Genomic DNA, 21,153 nt, shown 5'->3' with positions numbered 1-21,153 from the left:
ACAGCTGTTGTTACTTTGTCTAATTTAAAATGATTTAATTAGTGAATAAAAACAATTGTCAGAAATAGATGAATTGTTGTATTTAATGTTACAAAGTAACTCTAGTCTTTTTCTTTTACTCTGCTTCTAATTTACAATAATCTTAAAATGTTATTAATGCACACAAATTTTAAAGGAAAAAAAATTATTTCCATGCATTTGATATCCTTGGAAAGCTTAGAATCCACACTTTCACAATTTGTAAATGACTCAAAGCGCTCCGAGTCGACTGGTTCATGGCCAGTCACATTTATAAAATGCCACCGCCTTTCTCATTAGTTAAGAGACTAATATTTTCATTTCAGGTTGTATATGTTAATGTGTGTGTGTGTGTGTGCGTGTGCGTGTGCGCGTGTGTGTGTGTGTGTGTATAGCTGTCGAGTGTTGGCCAGTCTGGTGACAGCAGGTCGTACCGGACCATGCACGGATCAACCATCAAGTTCAGCTGCGACAAGACACTGGTGGTGAGACAGACACACCAACGCTTAGACGATGCTGTCCGCCGACTGCTGCTACTGCAGCCGCATTCTTGCTGCTGCAGCAACAGTCAGCGGACATCTGCTGCAGCCAACCTGAGATGATCTGCAGAACGAGCCGGACTGATGGCGTTCTTCGTGGTTCTGTTGCAGCTGTAATGAGGATGTGCGTGTGTGTGTTCAGGGGGCCGTGATTATCAACGAGAACGCGGCCAGGCTGGTGCAGCGCCACCTGGGCTTCAAAGAGGGCCTGGGGTTCGGGATCGACCAGCTGCTGGAGCCGCCGGGCCTGGGAGCGTTCTGCGACAGCGTGCAGAACAAAACCTCCTACGTTAGTACTGCTGACGCCAAACGGACAAAACGGTTCAATAGCCGGCTGAATCAGAACAAAAAATCTGACAATTCAATAACATAACTCAGACTCCGCTGAGGTTCTAAGGTTTTATTTAATCTGGACATAAAGAATATAATCTGGACTTGTCAGAGGAGGTTCAACCTCAGCACGAGACTCAGCATTTATTCAAATAAAAACCCACCAAATAATTGAAGCAGTTTGATTCTGACTCAGCTGTGAGTTGAGCCAACATGGCTGGAAATGGGGCCAAAAGAAAAATCCCCCCTTGCTCTCTGGACCAGTCACTAAGAGTGATAACCTCCATCTTTTTAGTTATTTTAATCTGTATGCCAACTAATGGATTAACGAGAATCAGTGAGAGGGGACACATTAAATACTTACAAAAGTGTAATTTATTTTAGTTTTTATTCAAGGGGCAGTATTATGTAAAGTCACCTTTTTTTAAGCGTTTCATAATGAGGGAATATTATTGTTATTCTCTCATCAAAATCCTTCCTGGAGTGTTGCTTTGATTCTTCTATGCATGTCTGAGAAATCAATTCATCTCCATTGCAGCCATGCAGCTGCAAAACACCTGGGTGGACCTAGCCCTGCCTTTGAGGCACAGCTCCTCCCCCACTGAGCTCCTTCAGACTAGCAAGCAGCAATTAGCAAGCACCTGGTGGAGCTGCTGAGCTCATTATTGGACCCAGTTCTTAGAGCAAAACTCTTATAAACATTGACAACCGATTTGGTAGATCAAATTGATGGCAAAGCGCTACCAAGTGTGAAAAAATTCTTAAATAGCAAGAGTCAGGAAGGTCTGAAGATGAATTGGCACAAGATTCATGTTTTTATGTTGCAGTGTTTTAAAGATACGACTTCACAGAGTAAAACTGTCCTGCTTTGATGTTTCTTTGTTGGCACAGTGAGAAATGAGAAACCGTTTTGGTGTATAATATGTGTAGGAAGATCAAAACTGAGCAAGTAAGAAGATTATTTCACTTCTAGAGTGCACACTATAAAGCTGGAGAATTCAACCACTGGATTACATTGTCAAAACATAAACCCATGTCAAAGGTCATCCTTTGCCGCATGACTTAAGGCAAAGGTCATCCTGGCCCAATGACCTTTGCCACATGTCTTCCCCCTCTCACAAGCTGCTTTCTGTCTGACAACTGCCAAATAAAAGCCACAAGAGCGGACAAAACCTTTAAAAATTTAAACCTGCAAAAATTTCATAAAACTTCAATTTTGATTTTATAAAAAATGGTAACACTTTATATGACGGGGTGTGCATAAGACTGATACACCTGTGATGAAGATGAAGGAGTCTTCATTAATGTTTGACCATTTGCATGAAGTATCATTTTAATACAAAGTTTCATTAAAACTTGTATTAAAAGTCCATTAAAATAGTCATTAAATGTGCCATTATTTACCTAATGACACTTCATGACAGCAGACGTAAACATTCATGAAAACTCCTTCATCTTCATCAGTCTTCATCTTCATCAGTCATTAGACATGTCTTATGTCATGTCTTATGTCATGTCATAAGACATGACATGTCATGACATATGTTTTTGCATCCACCTGAATAATGTGTAGTTGCGCCACTGGTGTCAGTCATAAGACTGGCACTGTCATGAAGATGAAGTGGTTTTCATGAATGTTTACGCCTGCTGTCATTCGGTAAATAATGGCACATTTAATGACTATTTTAATGGACTTTTAATACAAGTTTTAATGGAACTGTCAGCCTTATGACAGTGTCATGTCAGTCTTATGACAGTGTCATGTCAGCCTTATGACAGTGTTATGTTAGTTTTATGACAGTGTTATGTCAGTCTTACGACAGTGTTATGTCAGTCTTAAGACAGTGTTATGTCAGTCTTATGACAGTGTCATGTCAGTCTTATGACAGTGTTATGTCAGTCTTATGACAGTGTCATGTCAGTCTTATGACAGTGTCATGTCAGTCTTAAGACAGTGTTCTGTCAGTCTTATGACAGTGTCATGTCAGTCTTATGACAGTGTCATGTCAGTCTTAAGACAGTGTTATGTTAGTTTTATGACAGTGTCATGTCAGCCTTATGACAGTGTTATGTTAGTTTTATGACAGTGTTATGTCAGTCTTACGACAGTGTCATGTCAGTCTTAAGACAGTGTTCTGTCAGTCTTATGACAGTGTCATGTCAGTCTTATGACAGTGTTATGTTAGTTTTATGACAGTGTTATGTCAGTCTTACGACAGTGTCATGTCAGTCTTAAGACAGTGTTCTGTCAGTCTTATGACAGTGTCATGTCAGTCTTATGACAGTGTCATGTCAGCCTTATGACAGTGTTATGTTAGTTTTATGACAGTGTTATGTCAGTCTTATGACAGTGTTATGTCAGTTTTATGACAGTGTTATGTCAGTCTTACGACAGTGTTATGTCAGTTTTATGACAGTGTTATGTCAGTCTTACGACAGTGTTATGTCAGTCTTATGACAGTGTCATGTCAGTCTTAAGACAGTGTTATGTCAGTCTTATGACAGTGTCATGTCAGTCTTAAGACAGTGTTCTGTCAGTCTTAAGACAGTGTCATGTCAGTCTTATGACAGTGTTTTGTGAGTCTTACGACAGTGTTATGTCAGTCTTATGACAGTGTCATGTCAGTCTTAAGACAGTGTTCTGTCAGTCTTATGACAGTGTTTTGTGAGTCTTATGACAGTGTCATGTCAGTCTTAAGACAGTGTTATGTCAGTCTTATGACAGTGTCATGTCAGTCTTAAGACAGTGTTCTGTCAGTCTTATGACAGTGTCATGTCAGTCTTAAGACAGTGTTATGTCAGTCTTATGACAGTGTCATGTCAGTCTTAAGACAGTGTTATGTCAGTTTTATGACAGTGTCATGTCAGTCTTACGACAGTGTTATGTCAGTCTTACGACAGTGTTATGTCAGTTTTATGACAGTGTCATGTCAGTCTTATGACAGTGTTATGTCAGTCTTATGACAGTGTTTTGTGAGTCTTATGACAGTGTCATGTCAGTCTTAAGACAGTGTTATGTCAGTCTTATGACAGTGTCATGTCAGTCTTAAGACAGTGTTCTGTCAGTCTTATGACAGTGTCATGTCAGTCTTATGACAGTGTTCTGTCAGTCTTATGACAGTGTCATGTCAGTTTTATGACAGTGTCATGTCAGTCTTACGACAGTGTTATGTCAGTCTTACGACAGTGTTATGTCAGTTTTATGACAGTGTCATGTCAGTCTTATGACAGTGTTATGTCAGTCTTATGACAGTGTTTTGTGAGTCTTATGACAGTGTCATGTCAGTCTTAAGACAGTGTTATGTCAGTCTTATGACAGTGTCATGTCAGTCTTAAGACAGTGTTCTGTCAGTCTTATGACAGTGTCATGTCAGTCTTATGACAGTGTCATGTCAGTCTTATGACAGTGTCATGTCAGTCTTATGACAGTGTTATGTCAGTCTTATGACAGTGTTTTGTGAGTCTTATGACAGTGTCATGTCAGTCTTAAGACAGTGTTATGTCAGTCTTATGACAGTGTCATGTCAGTCTTAAGACAGTGTTTTGTGAGTCTTACGACAGTGTTATGTCAGTCTTACGACAGTGTTATGTCAGTTTTATGACAGTGTTATGTCAGTCTTATGACAGTGTTATGTCAGTCTTATGACAGTGTTTTGTGAGTCTTATGACAGTGTTATGTCAGTCTTATGACAGTGTTTTGTGAGTCTTACGACAGTGTTATGTCAGTTTTATGACAGTGTCATGGCAGTCTTACGACAGTGTTATGTCAGTCTTACGACAGTGTTTTGTGAGTCTTACGACAGTGTTATGTCAGTTTTATGACAGTGTCATGTCAGTCTTACGACAGTGTCATGTCAGTCTTACGACAGTGTTTTGTCAGTCTTAAGACAGTGTTTTGTCAGTCTTAAGACAGTGTTATGTCAGTTTTATGACAGTGTTATGTCTGTTTTATGACAGTGTCATGTCAGTCTTACGACAGTGTCATGTCAGTCTTACGACAGTGTTTTGTGAGTCTTACGACAGTGTTTTGTCAGTCTTATGACAGTGTCATGTCTGTCTTGACAGTGTTATGTCAGTCTTATGACAGTCTTATGACAGTGTCATGTCAGTTTTACGACAGTGTTATGTCAGTCTTATGACAGTCTTATGACAGTGTCATGTCAGTTTTATGACAGTGTTATGTCAGTCTTACGACAGTGTTATGTCAGTTTTATGACAGTGTCATGTCAGTCTTACGACAGGGTTTTGTCAGTCTTAAGACAGTGTTATGTCAGTCTTATGACAGTGTCATGTCTGTCTTGACAGTGTTATGTCAGTCTTATGACAGTCTTATGACAGTGTCATGTCAGTTTTATGACAGTGTTATGTCAGTCTTACGACAGTGTTATGTCAGTTTTATGACAGTGTCATGTCAGTCTTACGACAGGGTTTTGTCAGTCTTAAGACAGTGTTATGTCAGTCTTATGACAGTGTCATGTCAGTCTTGACAGTGTTATGTCAGTTTTATGACAGTGTCATGTCAGTCTTACGACAGTGTTTTGTCAGTCTTAAGACAGTGTTATGTCAGTTTTATGACAGTGTTATGTCAGTCTTACGACAGTGTTTTGTGAGTCTTATGACAGTGTCATGTCAGTTTTATGACAGTGTCATGTCAGTCTTATGACAGTGTCATGTCAGTCTTATGACAGTGTTATGTCAGTCTTATGACAGTGTTATGTCAGTTTTATGACAGTGTCATGTCAGTCTTATGACAGTGTTTTGTCAGTCTTATGACAGTGTTATGTCAGTCTTATGACAGTGTCATGTCAGTCTTATGACAGTGTTGTCAGTCTTATGACAGTGTTATGTCAGTTTTACAGTGTTATGTCAGTCTTATGACAGTGTTATGTCAGTCTTATGACAGTGTTATGTTTGTCTTATGACAGTGTTATGTCAGTTTTACAGTGTTATGTCAGTCTTATGACAGTGTTATGTCAGTCTTATGACAGTGTTATGTCAGTCTTATGACAGTGTTATGTCAGTCTTGACAGTGTTATGTCAGTCTTACGACAGGGTTTTGTCAGTCTTAAGACAGTGTTATGTCAGTCTTATGACAGTGTCATGTCTGTCTTGACAGTGTTATGTCAGTCTTATGACAGTGTCATGTCAGTCTTGACAGTGTTATGTCAGTCTTACGACAGTGTTATGTTAGTCTTATGACAGTGTTATGTCAGTTTTATGACAGTGTCATGTCAGTCTTACGACAGGGTTTTGTCAGTCTTAAGACAGTGTTATGTCAGTCTTATGACAGTGTCATGTCTGTCTTGACAGTGTTATGTCAGTCTTATGACAGTGTCATGTCAGTCTTGACAGTGTTATGTCAGTTTTATGACAGTGTCATGTCAGTCTTACGACAGTGTTTTGTCAGTCTTAAGACAGTGTTATGTCAGTTTTATGACAGTGTTATGTCAGTCTTACGACAGTGTTTTGTGAGTCTTATGACAGTGTCATGTCAGTTTTATGACAGTGTCATGTCAGTCTTATGACAGTGTCATGTCAGTCTTATGACAGTGTTATGTCAGTCTTATGACAGTGTTATGTCAGTTTTATGACAGTGTCATGTCAGTCTTATGACAGTGTTATGTCAGTCTTATGACAGTGTTATGTCAGTCTTATGACAGTGTCATGTCAGTCTTATGACAGTGTTGTCAGTCTTATGACAGTGTTATGTCAGTTTTACAGTGTTATGTCAGTCTTATGACAGTGTTATGTCAGTCTTATGACAGTGTTATGTTTGTCTTATGACAGTGTTATGTCAGTTTTACAGTGTTATGTCAGTCTTATGACAGTGTTATGTCAGTCTTATGACAGTGTTATGTCAGTCTTATGACAGTGTTATGTCAGTCTTACGACAGTGTTATGTTAGTCTTATGACAGTGTTATGTCAGTCTTGACAGTGTTATGTCAGTCTTGACAGTGTCATGTCAGTCTTACGACAGTGTTATGTCAGTCTTATGACAGTGTTATGTCAGTCTTATGACAGTGTCATGTCAGTCTTATGACAGTGTTATGTCAGTCTTATGACAGTGTTATGTCAGTCTTATGACAGTGTTATGTCAGTCTTATGACAGTGTCATGTCAGTCTTATGACAGTGTTATGTCAGTTTTATGACAGTGTCATGTCAGTCTTATGACAGTGTCATGTCAGTCTTATGACAGTGTTGTCAGTCTTATGACAGTGTTATGTCAGTCTTATGACAGTGTTATGTCAGTCTTATGACAGTGTCATGTCAGTCTTATGACAGTGTTGTCAGTCTTATGACAGTGTTATGTCAGTCTTATGACAGTGTCATGTCAGTCTTATGACAGTGTCATGTCAGTCTTATGACAGTGTTATGTCAGTCTTATGACAGTGTTATGTCAGTCTTATGACAGTGTCATGTCAGTCTTATGACAGTGTCATGTCAGTCTTATGACAGTGTCATGTCAGCCTTATGACAGTGTCATGTCAGTCTTATGACAGTGTTATGTCAGTCTTATGACAGTGTCATGTCAGTCTTATGACAGTGTCATGTCAGTCTTATGACAGTGTTATGTCAGTCTTATGACAGTGTCATGTCAGTCTTATGACAGTGTCATGTCAGTCTTATGACAGTGTCATGTCAGCCTTATGACAGTGTCATGTCAGTCTTATGACAGTGTTATGTCAGTCTTATGACAGTGTTATGTCAGTTTTATGACAGTGTCATGTCAGTCTTATGACAGTGTCATGTCAGTCTTATGACAGTGTTGTCAGTCTTATGACAGTGTTATGTCAGTCTTATGACAGTGTTATGTCAGTCTTATGACAGTGTCATGTCAGTCTTACGACAGTGTTATGTCAGTCTTATGACAGTGTTATGTCAGTCTTACGACAGTGTCATGTTAGTCTTATGACAGTGTTATGTCAGTCTTATGACAGTGTCATGTCAGTCTTATGACAGTGTTATGACAGTGTCATGTTAGTCTTATGACAGTGTCATGTCAGTCTTATGACAGTGTTATGTCAGTTTTATGACAGTGTTATGACAGTGTCATGTTAGTCTTATGACAGTGTTATGTCAGTCTTACGACAGTCTTATGACAGTGTCATGTCAGTCTTATGACAGTGTTATGTCAGTCTTATGACAGTGTTATGTCAGTCTCACGACAGTGTCATGTCTGTCTTGACAGTTTTGTGTCAGTCTTATGCCTCATCAAATAAAGTGTTTCCGATAAAACATAGGAGGTATCAAATAAGTTTAATCTTTTGAACATTGCCTAGTGCCTTGTGACCTGCTTAAAATTTGAATGGCTTTTCTTGCTGAAAGTTTGTGAAGGTAGTTTGCTGAGGAAAGAGAGCAGTTTTTGCAGATTCATTTTTGGATTTTCCATTCTTTTCAATGGGCCAAAAATGATCATGAAAAGCTTATTATTTCATAAATTAAAGAAGATATTAATACCAAAAGACATAGCCGTAAAGAGCAGAAGCAGGAAAATTGCAGAAGGTGATGAAGTTCAAAAAATGTATGGAAGTAAATTGAATAAATGGAGGATATGAACTGTGTGAATGCTGCAGCTTCAACACAACAAGCAGCGGGACCGTCGGCCCAACTGGAAAATGCCCGGTATGCCTGACGGCTGCGCCGCCTCTGGATGCCAATAATCTTTATTTTTGCATGTTTCAGGGCCGCTGTGGGAGCTGTTTGTTCCTCCCGCCCTGCTCCCTCAGGCATGTAGACACGGTGAGAACCAACTTTCCAGCTCACGCATCATTGCTTGAACTCAACACAGACTCACCTCTTTTGTTGTACTCTTGCAGGGAAAGAAGACTGAGTGTTTCCGGTATCACTCCAGGTATCACAGCCGGTTTATTTACGACCTGGGCGATAGTTACAGCAGAAGGGGCTGCAAGAGAGTTTGCCTGTTTCCTTCCTGGACCCAGAAGTGCTGCAAGAACCACTATGGCAGAGACTGTCAGGGTAAGGGAGACCCCATCCGTAGGTGTAATTTCCCCAGGAACATTTTAAAATATTATCTTTTTAAATATTTGCATTCCAGTGTGTGCAGGTGGAGTTGAAAACCCGTGCAGCGGCCATGGAGACTGCAACGACGGCATTTCAGGATCAGGAACCTGCAAATGCCAACAAGGATTCACTGGAAACGCCTGTGAACATTGTAAATCCGGTTACTACGGTGAAAACTGCACAGGTACGGCAGAAACAAGCAACACGCTCCAAACCGAAGAGCTTCACCTCAATGTGAAGGAATCACCTAATGAATGGGGAGTCATGGGTTTCTCTGGCTACTCCCACATTCTGTTAATGCGCTAGTAGCAGCGCTAATTGTTCATTTGGCGCTTTTGCTAACTTTGAAAACACTAAGCGCACTTAGCTTCCTCTAAATTAACTTTTGTTTTGTGAACTTTCAGCTGAAGAAAGTTCAACATTTGTGTTAAAGTTTGGTTTATCTTCAGGTAATTGGACGTTTATATTCATGCTCTTATTTTGAAAGCAGTGAAGTCATTCTGTTTCCTCTCTTTCTTTTTTCCCAATAACTTTATATCAGCAGTTTGTGTTGGCCTGAGGGGCTCAGTATTCGAATGGTTTAAATCTTACTTAGAAAACAGAACCTTCTCTGTTCATCTTGACCAATCCTGTTCTGCGGCCAGACCTTTAAAATATGGTGTTCCCCAAGGGTCAATTTTAGGGCCCATTTTGTTTATCTTGTATTTACTGCCTCTCTGTAAGATTTTCCAAAAATGTAATATTTCCTTTCATTGCTTTGCAGATGACATCCAGATTTATTTGCCCCATTAAATGCAAAATGGTACAAATGATTCGCTTCAGCTGTTGTTAAACTGTTTAGCTGAAGTTAAATTATGGATGGAAAAAAACTTTCTTCACCTCAATGAGAGCAAAACTCAAGTTCTGTTATTTGGTCAAAAACTTCAGGCTACAAATCCAGATCAGATTCTTGGTTCTTCAGCTCGGTCTTATCAAACCTCTGCTAGGAATCTTGGTTTCACTTTTGACAGATTTTTAAAGTTAGACAAACAAGTTAGTTCTGTCTTTAAATCGAGTTTTTACCACCTTCGGCTTTTAGCAAAAGTTAAATCTTACTTCTGTTTTAAGGACTTTGAAGGACTCATCCATGCCTTCATAACAACTCGTCTGATTACTGCAACTCTTTATATTTAGATTCAGCGACTTCAACTGATCCAGAACGCAGCAGCAGCACGGCTTCTCACAGGAACCAGGAAGCATGACCATATAAGGCCAACTCTGGCATCTTTACACTGGCTGCCTGTTTTTTATCGAATAGATTTTAAGATTCTTTTGTTAACTTATAAAGTTTTAAATGGGTTAGCCCCCCCTTATCTTCGGGACCTTTTAAATTTCCGGTCTGTGTCCAGAACCCTAAGATCTAATAATCAGTTATTACTGACAGTTCCTCTGACTCGACTTAAGAGGAAAGGAGATCGAGCTTTTTCTGTTGCTGCTCCTGTTTTATGGAATAACTTACCTTTCCAGATTAGATCTGCCCACAGCCTGCAGCATTTTAAATCGCTTCTTAAAACTCATTTTTACTCTTGGGCATTTAATTGATGTTTTGTTTTGGGCTCTGTTTTGTTATTTGTGTTGTTCTTGTGCAGCACTTTGGTGCAGTTTTACACCTGTTTTAAAGTGCTATATAAATAAATTTGACATTGACACCAAAAACCATACAGTAACAAAATAAATCACAAACAATAGAGAACAAGATCTAAACATAAATCAGTGATTCTTGAGAATAGGGACAAAATGGGTTTTAATTTTTCCATCATTTTTTTTTGTTATTTCTCAACCTGATGTATACAAATATGACAAATAATGTTTTGGAAATGTAAAGATGCTAAGATACAGGCTCCCAGTTGCATCATTTAAAAAAAAATTTACCTGACCTAGAACGTTGTCATCACCATCTGACAAAAATAAATATAAAATTATTTTTAATGACCTTCTTAGTGATATTTTTACTCATTTTACAGACAAATGCTTCTCAAGAAACAAAATAACTATTATTTAAAACCAAAAACAACAAAAAGTCCATCTGATGGAGTTGACACTGCATGACGGAGTTGACACAGATCAATATGATCAGTGTGTGTGTTTCTCTAGCTGGAGGTGTGTGTGTGTTGGATCAGTGTGTGTGTGTTTGATCAGTGTGTGTGTGTTTGATCAGTGTGTGTGTGTTTTCCTGCAGCCTGTAGGTGTGTGTGTGTTGGATCAATATGATCAGTGTGTGTGTTTCTCTAGCTGGAGGTGTGTGTGTGTTGGATCAGTGTGTGTGTGTTTGATCAGTGTGTGTGTGTGTTTGATCAGTGTGTGTGTGTTTTCCTGCAGCCTGTAGGTGTGTGTGTGTTGGATCAATATGATCAGTGTGTGTGTTTCTCTAGCTGGAGGTGTGTGTGTGTGTTGGATCAGTGTGTGTGTGTTTGATCAGTGTGTGTGTTTGATCAGTGTGTGTGTGTTTGATCAGTGTGTGTGTGTTTTCCTGCAGCCTTTAGGTGTGTGTGTGTTGGATCAATATGATCAGTGTGTGTGTGTTTCCCTACCTGCAGGTGTGTGTGCGTGGGTGTGTGTGTGCGTGTTGGATCAGTGTGATCGGTGTGTGTGTGTTTCCCTGCAGCCTGTAGGTGTGTGTGTGTTGGATCAATGTGATCAGTGTGTGTGTTTCCCAGCCTGCAGGTGTGTCAACGGGCGCTGCATGGACGGCGTGGCCGGCAGCGGTGGGTGTATCTGCCCTCTGACCTGGGCAGGAGATCGCTGCCAGTACGCACTCTCTGATCCTAAAGGTGAGCCGTCGTTCCCGGAGACGATCCAGAGTCTGGATTTGTTACCTTCTAGATGTTTTTCTGGTTGTTTTGTCTGGGAAACATCATCAGCCACCCTGATGCACCTGCCTGACGTCAGACTCATTTTGTCTAAAGTTTGGGTGAAAGTTTCCGATGTCCAGCTGCAGACTTAACCTGAATGAAAGTAATGAAAACTTCGATTTGAAGCCGTAATGTTTACTGTTGTGTTGATTCTGTGCTGTAAATCCCTGTGGACTGCCTGCTGCTGAAATGTTCTGCACTCGTTTAGCTTGACTGACGAAAAAGTGGGACATCAGAAAGAGGCAGAACTTCAACAAATCAGCTTTATTTAAAGGGGTGCTGTGATCTAAATTGCATGAATGAACATTAAGTCATAAATGTTTGTTGTCCTGTACGTGTTGACGAAGTTGAACTGATGAGCGGCTGTTTGCAGGCGGGCCGTGTTCGCGGTGCCACGCCCGGGCCCGCTGCCTGTATGGAGACCGGTGTGAGTGTGAACCCGGGTTTGAGGGCAACGGGACGGACTGCAGTCCGGTTCAACGTGAGTAATATATCTGGGCACCAAGCCTGACCCGGCTCAGGTTCTGATAAACGACCCGCCTCGTCTGCAGGAACAGAACCTCCTTCCTCACAAAGTGACATGAAACAACTGAAGTCATGTTTTGTTGGAGTCATTTTAGTTTGTGCTTAGGATTTAAATTTAGTTCAGTGTTCTCTCCTTGGCTTCCTGTTTATTTCAGCTTGTTGATCAGCTTCCTCTCCTCACGCCGCCACTAATCGACCACCTGCTTCCTGTCCAGACATCTCAGAGATTACTGAATCAGCCATGATGGTTGTAGGTAAATAACATGACGGTTAGAGGTCGATGGTGCGTTTAAAACCGAGGAGAATGTAATAAACGCTCTGCCGCTCATTAATTATATTGTATGTCATGAAGAAGAAAAGGTTCCTCATCAGTTAGTGTGTGTGTGCGTGCTGTGACGGATGCTGGTTGAAAACCAACAGTAACCATGGCAACAGACAAAGCCAATGTGGAGCAACAAGCTAATCTGAAACAAGCTGCACCCAGCCGTTCTTCAGCATCCACAAATAATAAAGCAGATATCTGTGGGAGGGAGACGGTTGGTTCTGGTTCTGCTGGAGGTTTCTTCCAGTTCCTTCCCACTATCGCCGCATGCTTTAGCACAGGGGTGTCAAACTCCAGTCCTTAAGGGCCGCTGTCCTGCAGTTTTTAGATGTGCCACAGGTACAAAACACCTGAATCAAATGGCTTAATTACCTTCTCAGTTCTCCAGAGCCTTGCTAATTACTTAATTATTCTATTCAGGCGTGGTGCAGCAGAGGCACTTATAAAAGTTGCAGGACACCGGCCCTCGAGGACTGGAGTTTGACACCCCTGCTTTAGCAGCTGTAAGAGTTATGAACTCGACTGAATCGGCTGAGCAGCTCATTAAAGGGGCAGTGTTATGCAAAAACAAATTATATTGTTACGGCCTAATCAAAAACATACCTGGAGTGTTGCCTTGATTCTTTCATGCATGTTTGAGAAATCCTTTAATCTCCATGGCAACCATTCAGCTGTTAAAAACGCCTGGAGGGACCGCAGCTCCACCTCTGAGCTGCGGTTTCCAGGTTACTGAGTTTCTGAGCAGCCCTCCCCTACGTTACCTGCAGATATTAACACACACCTGTTGAATCTGCGCATCACCTGAGCTCATTATGCGAGCTGCTTCTTGGTGCTCATATAAATTAATAGAGGAGCGACATTATGACTTCCAAGAGGCGGAGCTTCTGAAAGAGCAGGAGTTTTTAAAGAGACAGAGGCCCAATTTCAAGAAGGTCTGCTAGTTGTCCATCATTCTCTCAAAAACAAATGCTGTATAAATAATGACATTTTCAATTGTGTTTAATTTCCATTCGGTTTATTTAATATTCAACCAGCTGAGCAGAGAATCCGCATGGTGCCATGTAGGTCAGGACAATAAATCAATAGCAGTAAATATCACGACACATGCAAGAGCAATATAAATAGATAATACACCTGAATAATAAATATATAGAATATTCACCGAACTATAATCCAGAACCAAACGGCATTCTGGGAAATGTTGGCAGAAAAAAGACTTTAGCCACTCAACCTCTCATGCCAGCTAAGCACAGTTGGTGGAATCAGCTCACTCACTCTTTGGTTACCTAGCAACTCACTCACTCACTCTTTGGTTACCTAGCAACTCACTCACTCACTCTTTGGTTACCTAGCAACTCACTCACTCACTCTTTGGTTACCTAGCAATTCACTCACTCACTCTTTGGTTACCTAGCAACTCACTCACTCACTCTTTGGTTACCCAGCAACTCACTCACTCACTCTTTGGTTACCTAGCAACTCACTCACTCTTTGGTTACCTAGCAACTCACTCACTCACTCACTCACTCACTCACTCACTCACTCACTCACTCTTTGGTTACCTAGCAACTCACTCACTCTTTGGTTACCTAGCAACTCACTCACTCTTTGGTTACCTAGCAACTCACTCACTCTTTGGTTACCTAGCAACTCACTCACTCACTCTTTGGTTACCCAGCAACTCACTCACTCACTCTTTGGTTACCTAGCAACTCACTCACTCTTTGGTTACCTAGCAACTCACTCACTCTTTGGTTACCTGGCAACTCATTCGTTCTTTGGTTACCTGGCAACAAGCTGTTGAGTAACTGGTGCAGCAGCAGCAGTTTAAGGTTTCAGCCTCACAACTGTTTAAAAATAAAAAACAACGGTATGGAGAGAAAACGGGATAAAACAGGAAAGGTCACGTCACATTACGTATATATAATCAAAATACAATACTTTGACCTTTTTGAATTCTGCGCCGAAAAATCAACTAAAAAATGAAACAACTAAAACTGCTACTATAACTAATCAAAACTAAACAATATTTAACTAATAAAAAGCAGAAAAAACACTCTAAAAACAAATTAAAACTAACTGAATTAGATAAAAAAGTCACAAGCAAATAAAACTTAACTATGGGATCATTTGAGTCACTGGAGGCCAGTCATGGCGTCCATACCTGGAGGAGGAGGGGGGAGGGGTGTCCCAGCTGGGAGCCAATCAGGTGACGTTTCCTCTGTGCCGCTGCAGCTCCCAACCTCTGCTCAGAATACAACGGCGGCTGTGACGTCAACGCAGACTGCACCCAGACGGGGCTCATCGTAAACTGCACCTGCCGCAGCGGTTACCAAGGAGACGGCTTCTCCTGCCAGCCAATCAACAGGTGAGCCGCCAGATTCCCGCCGTTGGCTCCTGCCGTGACGTTTCCTCCAGCTGCTGTTTCTGTCTCCAGATGTGTTGAGCAGCAGAACGGCGGCTGCAGTGACTTCGCTTCCTGCAAGTTCACCGGACCGGTGAGTTTTCATCGAGTCGTCGGCAGAAAACGGCTTAAAATGAAACGTTTTGTACATAATTTTTTAATGAAGGAATAGTTTAGATAAAACCCGGAAACGCACCCAGCTGATCCAAAAGCTCCTCGTTTCTCAAACAACCATGGAGATCCAATATCAATACCTGTATCTACCGCAATACTGGAAACAATCTAGATCTGGCATCAGTCATTTTGATCTATTCACTCTAATTCTACACTTTGACATCATGCTTTATTGTTTATTTTACTTTATATTTAGAATTCCTAATTGCACTTTCTGAGCCATTTGAAAGAAGGTTTTTTGAGGTTTATTTTTTTACATATCATCACTTTCCTAAAATAATGGTCCAAGTCATATTTTGTCAAAAGTTTTTTTTTTTTTGACCCTAAATTATCTTTTGGCAAAAAATGACCTAGGTCCTTAATTTAGGAAGGTGACCAAGAAAGTCAACCTGTTTGTTTTTGTCAGTTTCTTTGTTATTTATTTTATATTGAATGTTATTCTTCTAATGACACTGACTGAACAAATTAAAGTTATTTTTACATGTTTGACCAGCTTGTGAAGCTGTTGGTGCTTAAATCTGCTGTTCTGGTCCAGACTTATAAAATAAAATTGTAATGCAGTACCTCTGTGTCTGTGCTTGAAAAAAATAAAAGCTTGAAGTTAATTCAGAACAGTTTTTCTGAATCAAATCGATATCTGCCGATACTAAGCCTCAGATATTGGTATCGAAAGGGAAATAAGTGGATCGGTGAATCTCTGGTCTAAAGACGAGCCCTGCGCTCGTGGACAAGATGTCAGTTCGCTAAATAAGGGTCAGATTTCGACTCCATTGTGATTTCATCCCTCAGAACGAGCGCGAGTGTGAGTGCCTGCCAGGCTACGTGGGTAATGGAGTCCAGTGCCTGCAGAAGGTGACGCCCCCTGTTGACCGCTGCCTCGAGGAGAACGGAGCCTGTGACCCAGTGGCCACTTGCAAGGACCTCCATTACCATGGTAACGCATCAGTTTCCTGTCTTTGGTTTGTGCCTGATGGTTCCCAGCTGGCGAACGATGTTTCCTTACATCTGCCCCACCGCTCAGCTAACAACAGTAATGTAATGTTTTCATTGTTGATTCTATGTTGCATGACTTTGTGTTTTTGTGTTTGTTACGATGTGAAGCACGTTGACTTGCCTTGCTGTTGAAATGCTGAAATACAAATAAAATTTGATTGCATGATTGATTGAACAGTAGCGCCAGCTAGCAACAGCTTTAGCTAGCATCAGCAGCTTTAGCTCATCTGTCCCGCCGCTCAGCTAGCTTAGCTGTTTGATGTAGTTCCTATAACCGATCTGTAGAGGGAGCCAACAGTTCCCGGACATTCCTGAAAGCTTTTGAAACACTAAACTGCTGACGTTGCCATGGTGATAAATAAGTAGTATTCATTCTAAGAATGCCACTGCATTTTGGCAAAAGCTGTTACCATGGTGACGCTGCTGTAATACCTTTTTTTTTATACAAGTTTCCATAGCAACTTATTTAAAGTTGTGAGCCACCAGCAGCAGTATTAAAGCAGCAGCCATCGATGTCTCCATGGGAACCACAGCGGCTGGCCTTCACAGCATCCCTGTAACCATGGTGACAGTAGATTGATTGCTGAGCTCGTTAAGCCTGGAGCTCGTTAGAGGCCGTTTCTCCTGTGCAGCCTTCAGTTTGTCTGCTCTCAGGGTGAATTGAACCTTCGGTTGTTCCTCAGCCAACACAGCCGGAGTCTTCCACCTGCGCTCTACAGAGGGAAAGTACAAGATGAACTTCAGCCAGGCGGACGCCGCCTGCCAGGCTGAGGACGCCACGCTGGCCACGTTTCAGCAGCTGGGGGACGCTCAGCAGGTAAACAAACCCGAACCGAAAGCTTTTGACTTCCTACTGGGACCGGGTATTTCTCCAGAGTTCATGGAGGAAAGTGATCTTAGGAAAGAAGCTAGTTTTATCCGGTTAATCGTCAGAATAATCGATTACTACAGGCAAAGAAAGTGCTGTGAGCCGAAGCAGCCGTTGGGTTTCTGTTTTCCTCTGGGCGTAACGTTTGGCAGCCTAACCCTTCCTGTCGGGTCTCTGCAGCTCGGGATGCATCTGTGTGTCGCCGGCTGGATAGCAGGAGGCAGGGTGGGCTACCCGATCCGCTTCCCCTCGGACAAATGTGGCGACAACCACGTGGGCCTGGTGATGTACAGAGACCCGGTGGACCAGAGCAGCAAGTACGACGCCTACTGCTACCGGCTCAGAGGTACTGCGGCAGACAAACTACCTGCAGTTTCTGTTCAGAAATGAACAGTGTTTCCATTAATCAAAATACTGCACAAATTGGAATTACAAAATTTATTTGCTTAATGGAAACACAAATTTCAAAAAGACTTGCAATAAAAAGCCTGTGTGCTGGGTTGAGGTGGTTTTTCAGCTGAATCAAATCAGATGTATTTTGCAGAACTGCAATGAAAACTAGCGGTGAAACGATTTCCTTACTGTTGGGAGATCAGTGAAGCTGAGCCGATCTTATCTACCACAGCAAAGGACTTAAAATCAGCCGCTGTCTTTTTCTGCATGAGCGTGTTTCCCCAAAACACTGCATACGTAGCCGCTCCCAAGTAGGCGGGGCTTGTTGCTCCAACGCCGACTGGCTGATAGATAATGAGCGCCATGACGCGATTATGAATATTATCTCATAACTGTGTACATCATAATTTTTAATGACTTGAACAAAACTTATTCACGTGAATTTAATTACATTTATTTATTTATTGAAAACACCTCAACTGTGAAATTGTGTTTTTTTGACATCAGCAGAGTAAAGTCAAAGTTTTAAGAACATCTTTTAATGGAAAGGCAGCTGTTGTCCAATCAGAAGCAGCTTCCAGTTTGAAGTGCAGCTCCTGTCCATGTCTCCGTGCAGAGGTGTCCTGCTCGTGTCCGGACGACTACGTTGGAGACGGGGACTTCTGCAACGGCGTCCTGACCAGCGTCCTGGCAGCAACCAGCAACTTCTCCATCTTCTACCGGGTGAGTCTGCATGGCTGCTGCCTGCCAGGCTTTGGCTGCAGGTCGAACATTAAGATCCACCAAATTCTGCCCAGCCTGACCGGTTCTGAGGGGAAAAGTTACAAGATTTTAATCTGACAGCAATGTGATTAAAACATTTCTTTGCTTTTTGAACTTTAAAATCCTGACTAAAGCAGGAGTTTTAGGGGGATGTTTCTGAGTTACACAATCAAACTGTTATAGACTTGATGCATGTTACTGTTCACATTTCTCGTATGCGCACAACGCTGGAGAGCACAAAGGCGATTTTTTCACTGGACATCCGTAGCTGCGCGGTGGAACAGTAAACCTGGAGAAGTACCTATTATTAATTTAGTGCAGTGCGCCACAGCAGAGGGAAAATAATGCTGAAAAACTGTTGCATAATAACTCCAACTCATATTCCTCATTTTTCTCGCTCTCTGTGTCGGCTTTGCTACGCACAGACTCGTTACTATAGCAACGGACTGACAACAGTTCCACTATCGGGACTCAACACCAAAAAGCGCTCAAACGTTTCCCACACCAAGAACAGAACATTCAGTCTGTTACAGTTTTATGTTTTCAGGCTTGATGTTTATTTTGCGATTATTAATAAATGATCTTCTGACCACAGCAGTGATTGAAACATCTGCTCTACTGAGGATCTGCTGGTTTGTGGGTCGCCTTTTATTTTTTAATTGACCTGAAACACTTTTTTCTAAATTCAATCTTTTTCATGACCTTGTTTTCCTAATGTTGACAATTAGCAGCAGAGCACAGCGTCCCTTTTTCTCTTGTATATCAGGCGTACATTTAATATTAAGCGCGTTTTGTCAACAACTTGACAGCTGAAACCATCTAATCATCGTCAGCCTGCAGCTTTTTGGGGATCTTGCAAGCGTGACGTCACGTTGCAACATTCAGTGGCATTAATTTGGGTTTTTCATCAGAGGAATAAATGGGGGTTCATTTTTCTAAGTCATATTTTCACTGTTATTCATTTATTTATAAATGTTAGTTTTCACTAAATATTTAATTAGTAAGCTAAATATTTAGCTAAGTGTTTAGGTCAAAAGCTAAACATTTAGTTAGCGAGCTAAATGTTTATCCTGCTAATGAAATACTTAGCCTGCTAACTGCCTGCACAGCCTGCAGTCTTTGAGGATGTTCTGGTTTCTGAGTAGACGGTTTTCTTGTAGCTGCTGCTGGACTACGGCGGCTCGTCCTCTGAGGGCCGGCAGCTCATCGACGTTTTGGCTCACAGGAAGTCTGACGTCACGCTGTTTGTTCCCCACAACTCTGGATTCACTCAGAACCAGGTGAGCTGCAACACCTGCTCCTACGGCTTCTTCTAAATTAATGTTAAACCTTGGTGAAAAGATTCTGAGCCATCATTAAAAGATAGCTTAGCAACAAATCCACTCCTTTGTGATTAAAGCCAGCCAAGCCAATCTGCTGATGGCTCCCAGTCTGGTTTTGACCGGTAACGGTGCTGAATGAAATTGACTTCCTGCTTGGTTCTCCAGTATTTTGTTTCTCTGCCCCTCAGCTCTGAAACAAAACTCCCAGAAAACCTTAAAAACTCAGTTTCTTTAAATGAGGACTGAAAACCTAATTTACATTTTTTTTCCTCATTTTCACTGTTTCAGACGTTTATTTTCTTTAAATTTAATCATTTTTTTCTCACACTTCTTGTTTTTAGCACAGTTTTCTTTATTGCCTGTAAAGACTATTGCGGAAACATGGCAGAAACTCAACCCAAAATACCGAATCAGGACGCCTGGTTAGCTTAGGCTTTACACTGCTGGTTCTGGACCCGTTCAGAACCAGCATGTTCAATGAAACCGAGCCGCTTTTTGTTCTGTTTGGTCTTTTTAGACTCTTTCTGGGAGAGATTTGGAATACCACACCTCAACCAATCACAGCAGGCGACCATTTAAGGATCTGAAGCACCAGGAACGCATCGCATCACGGCTCGGGTTCAATCTGACCGTTACCTACGGCAACAACGAGGTGAGGACGCACAGCAGCAACCGATGCACAAAACAAACCCAAACCTGGTCAGAACGACTTGATTCCTGATTGATGAGGAACATTTCACTCACAGGAAGCATATTTTCACCTGAATATTTGTGACCAATCAGCAGAGAGAAGCCAAAGGAACAGTAAAAGCAACCCTGAATTCAACCAATCAGAGCGCAGGGACTCAGGAAGTGAAACTGCAGCTAATGAGGAAGAACGGGGAGCAAAGAGAGTGAAGGTTGAGCTGCTGGTCGACGTCATAGAGGCCCTGGAGTCGAAGGGGAAGCAGGTCTAGAACCCGGCTGGAGAAAACAGAGAAACCTGAGATTTATTCAGGTTCTCCTGCCGGACTGCATTCAGAAACAGAGTCAGGCTCAGCTTATTACAACAGGAAGTGGTGGAGAGTAAACCAGTCAGAAAATGTTTTTTAAAACCCGAGAGCCGCTTCATGACGGGATGAAGAAGAGTTTGACCTTCAGCAGGTTTTTCCTTTAAAGGGCCAGCATCATGTAAAGATTTTAAATTACAAAATATATAACTTATGGCATTTTTGGAACAACTGATGGTAACATAGTTACTTGATTATGTTATAAAATGTCACTATTTGCCTGAAAACATAGTGGCATTCAGTGTCCTGATATAACAGAGAAACCTGCAGTTTCTCTCGATCCGGGTCGGATCCGGCGTCAGATTGATGATTTTTCCAGCTCTACTTTAGTTATTTGGGATCATGGCTGCAGACCAGAACCGTCTGTGATTAACCAGAACCAGTAGATCCATGAAAACGCCTAATCGTCCTGCTGGGCCGTCTGAAACACGAGAAAGACCAGAACCATTTTTAAAAAGCTTCACCGGATCGTTCCTCTGCTGCTCCACTCCTCTGTGGCGTTAGTCCACTTTGGTTCTTTATGTTTTTCCCTTTCAGAT

At 41.6% G+C, this 21,153-nt stretch overlaps 1 protein-coding gene across 4 annotated transcripts in view; it reads left to right on the top strand.

The window, feature by feature from the left end:
* Window positions 1-21,153, top strand: part of stab1 (stabilin 1) — a 77,894-nt gene that overhangs the window by 53,523 nt on the left and 3,218 nt on the right. For 3 of the 4 annotated variants that reach the window (XM_081606807.1, XM_008408855.3, XM_081606808.1), the window contains 15 exons: window positions 414-503; window positions 700-846; window positions 8,573-8,629; window positions 8,707-8,866; window positions 8,946-9,095; window positions 11,608-11,721; window positions 12,176-12,283; window positions 14,885-15,017; window positions 15,087-15,147; window positions 16,017-16,161; window positions 16,904-17,037; window positions 17,269-17,434; window positions 18,098-18,204; window positions 19,404-19,523; window positions 20,083-20,217. In XM_081606807.1, coding sequence (XP_081462933.1) covers window positions 414-503; window positions 700-846; window positions 8,573-8,629; window positions 8,707-8,866; window positions 8,946-9,095; window positions 11,608-11,721; window positions 12,176-12,283; window positions 14,885-15,017; window positions 15,087-15,147; window positions 16,017-16,161; window positions 16,904-17,037; window positions 17,269-17,434; window positions 18,098-18,204; window positions 19,404-19,523; window positions 20,083-20,217 — 1,827 coding nt within the window. Of the gene's footprint in view, window positions 1-413; window positions 504-699; window positions 847-8,572; window positions 8,630-8,706; window positions 8,867-8,945; window positions 9,096-11,607; window positions 11,722-12,175; window positions 12,284-12,482; window positions 12,582-14,884; window positions 15,018-15,086; window positions 15,148-16,016; window positions 16,162-16,903; window positions 17,038-17,268; window positions 17,435-18,097; window positions 18,205-19,403; window positions 19,524-20,082; window positions 20,218-21,153 lie in introns of those variants that run through there. The other variant, XM_008408857.3, reaches the window with a different exon arrangement.

This window comes from Poecilia reticulata, chromosome 5, assembly GCF_904066995.2.
Source record: "Poecilia reticulata chromosome 5, P_reticulata-male-v2, whole genome shotgun sequence".
NCBI classification, from domain to species: domain Eukaryota; kingdom Metazoa; phylum Chordata; class Actinopteri; order Cyprinodontiformes; family Poeciliidae; genus Poecilia; species Poecilia reticulata.
This window is presented reverse-complemented; position numbering and strand designations above follow the sequence as displayed.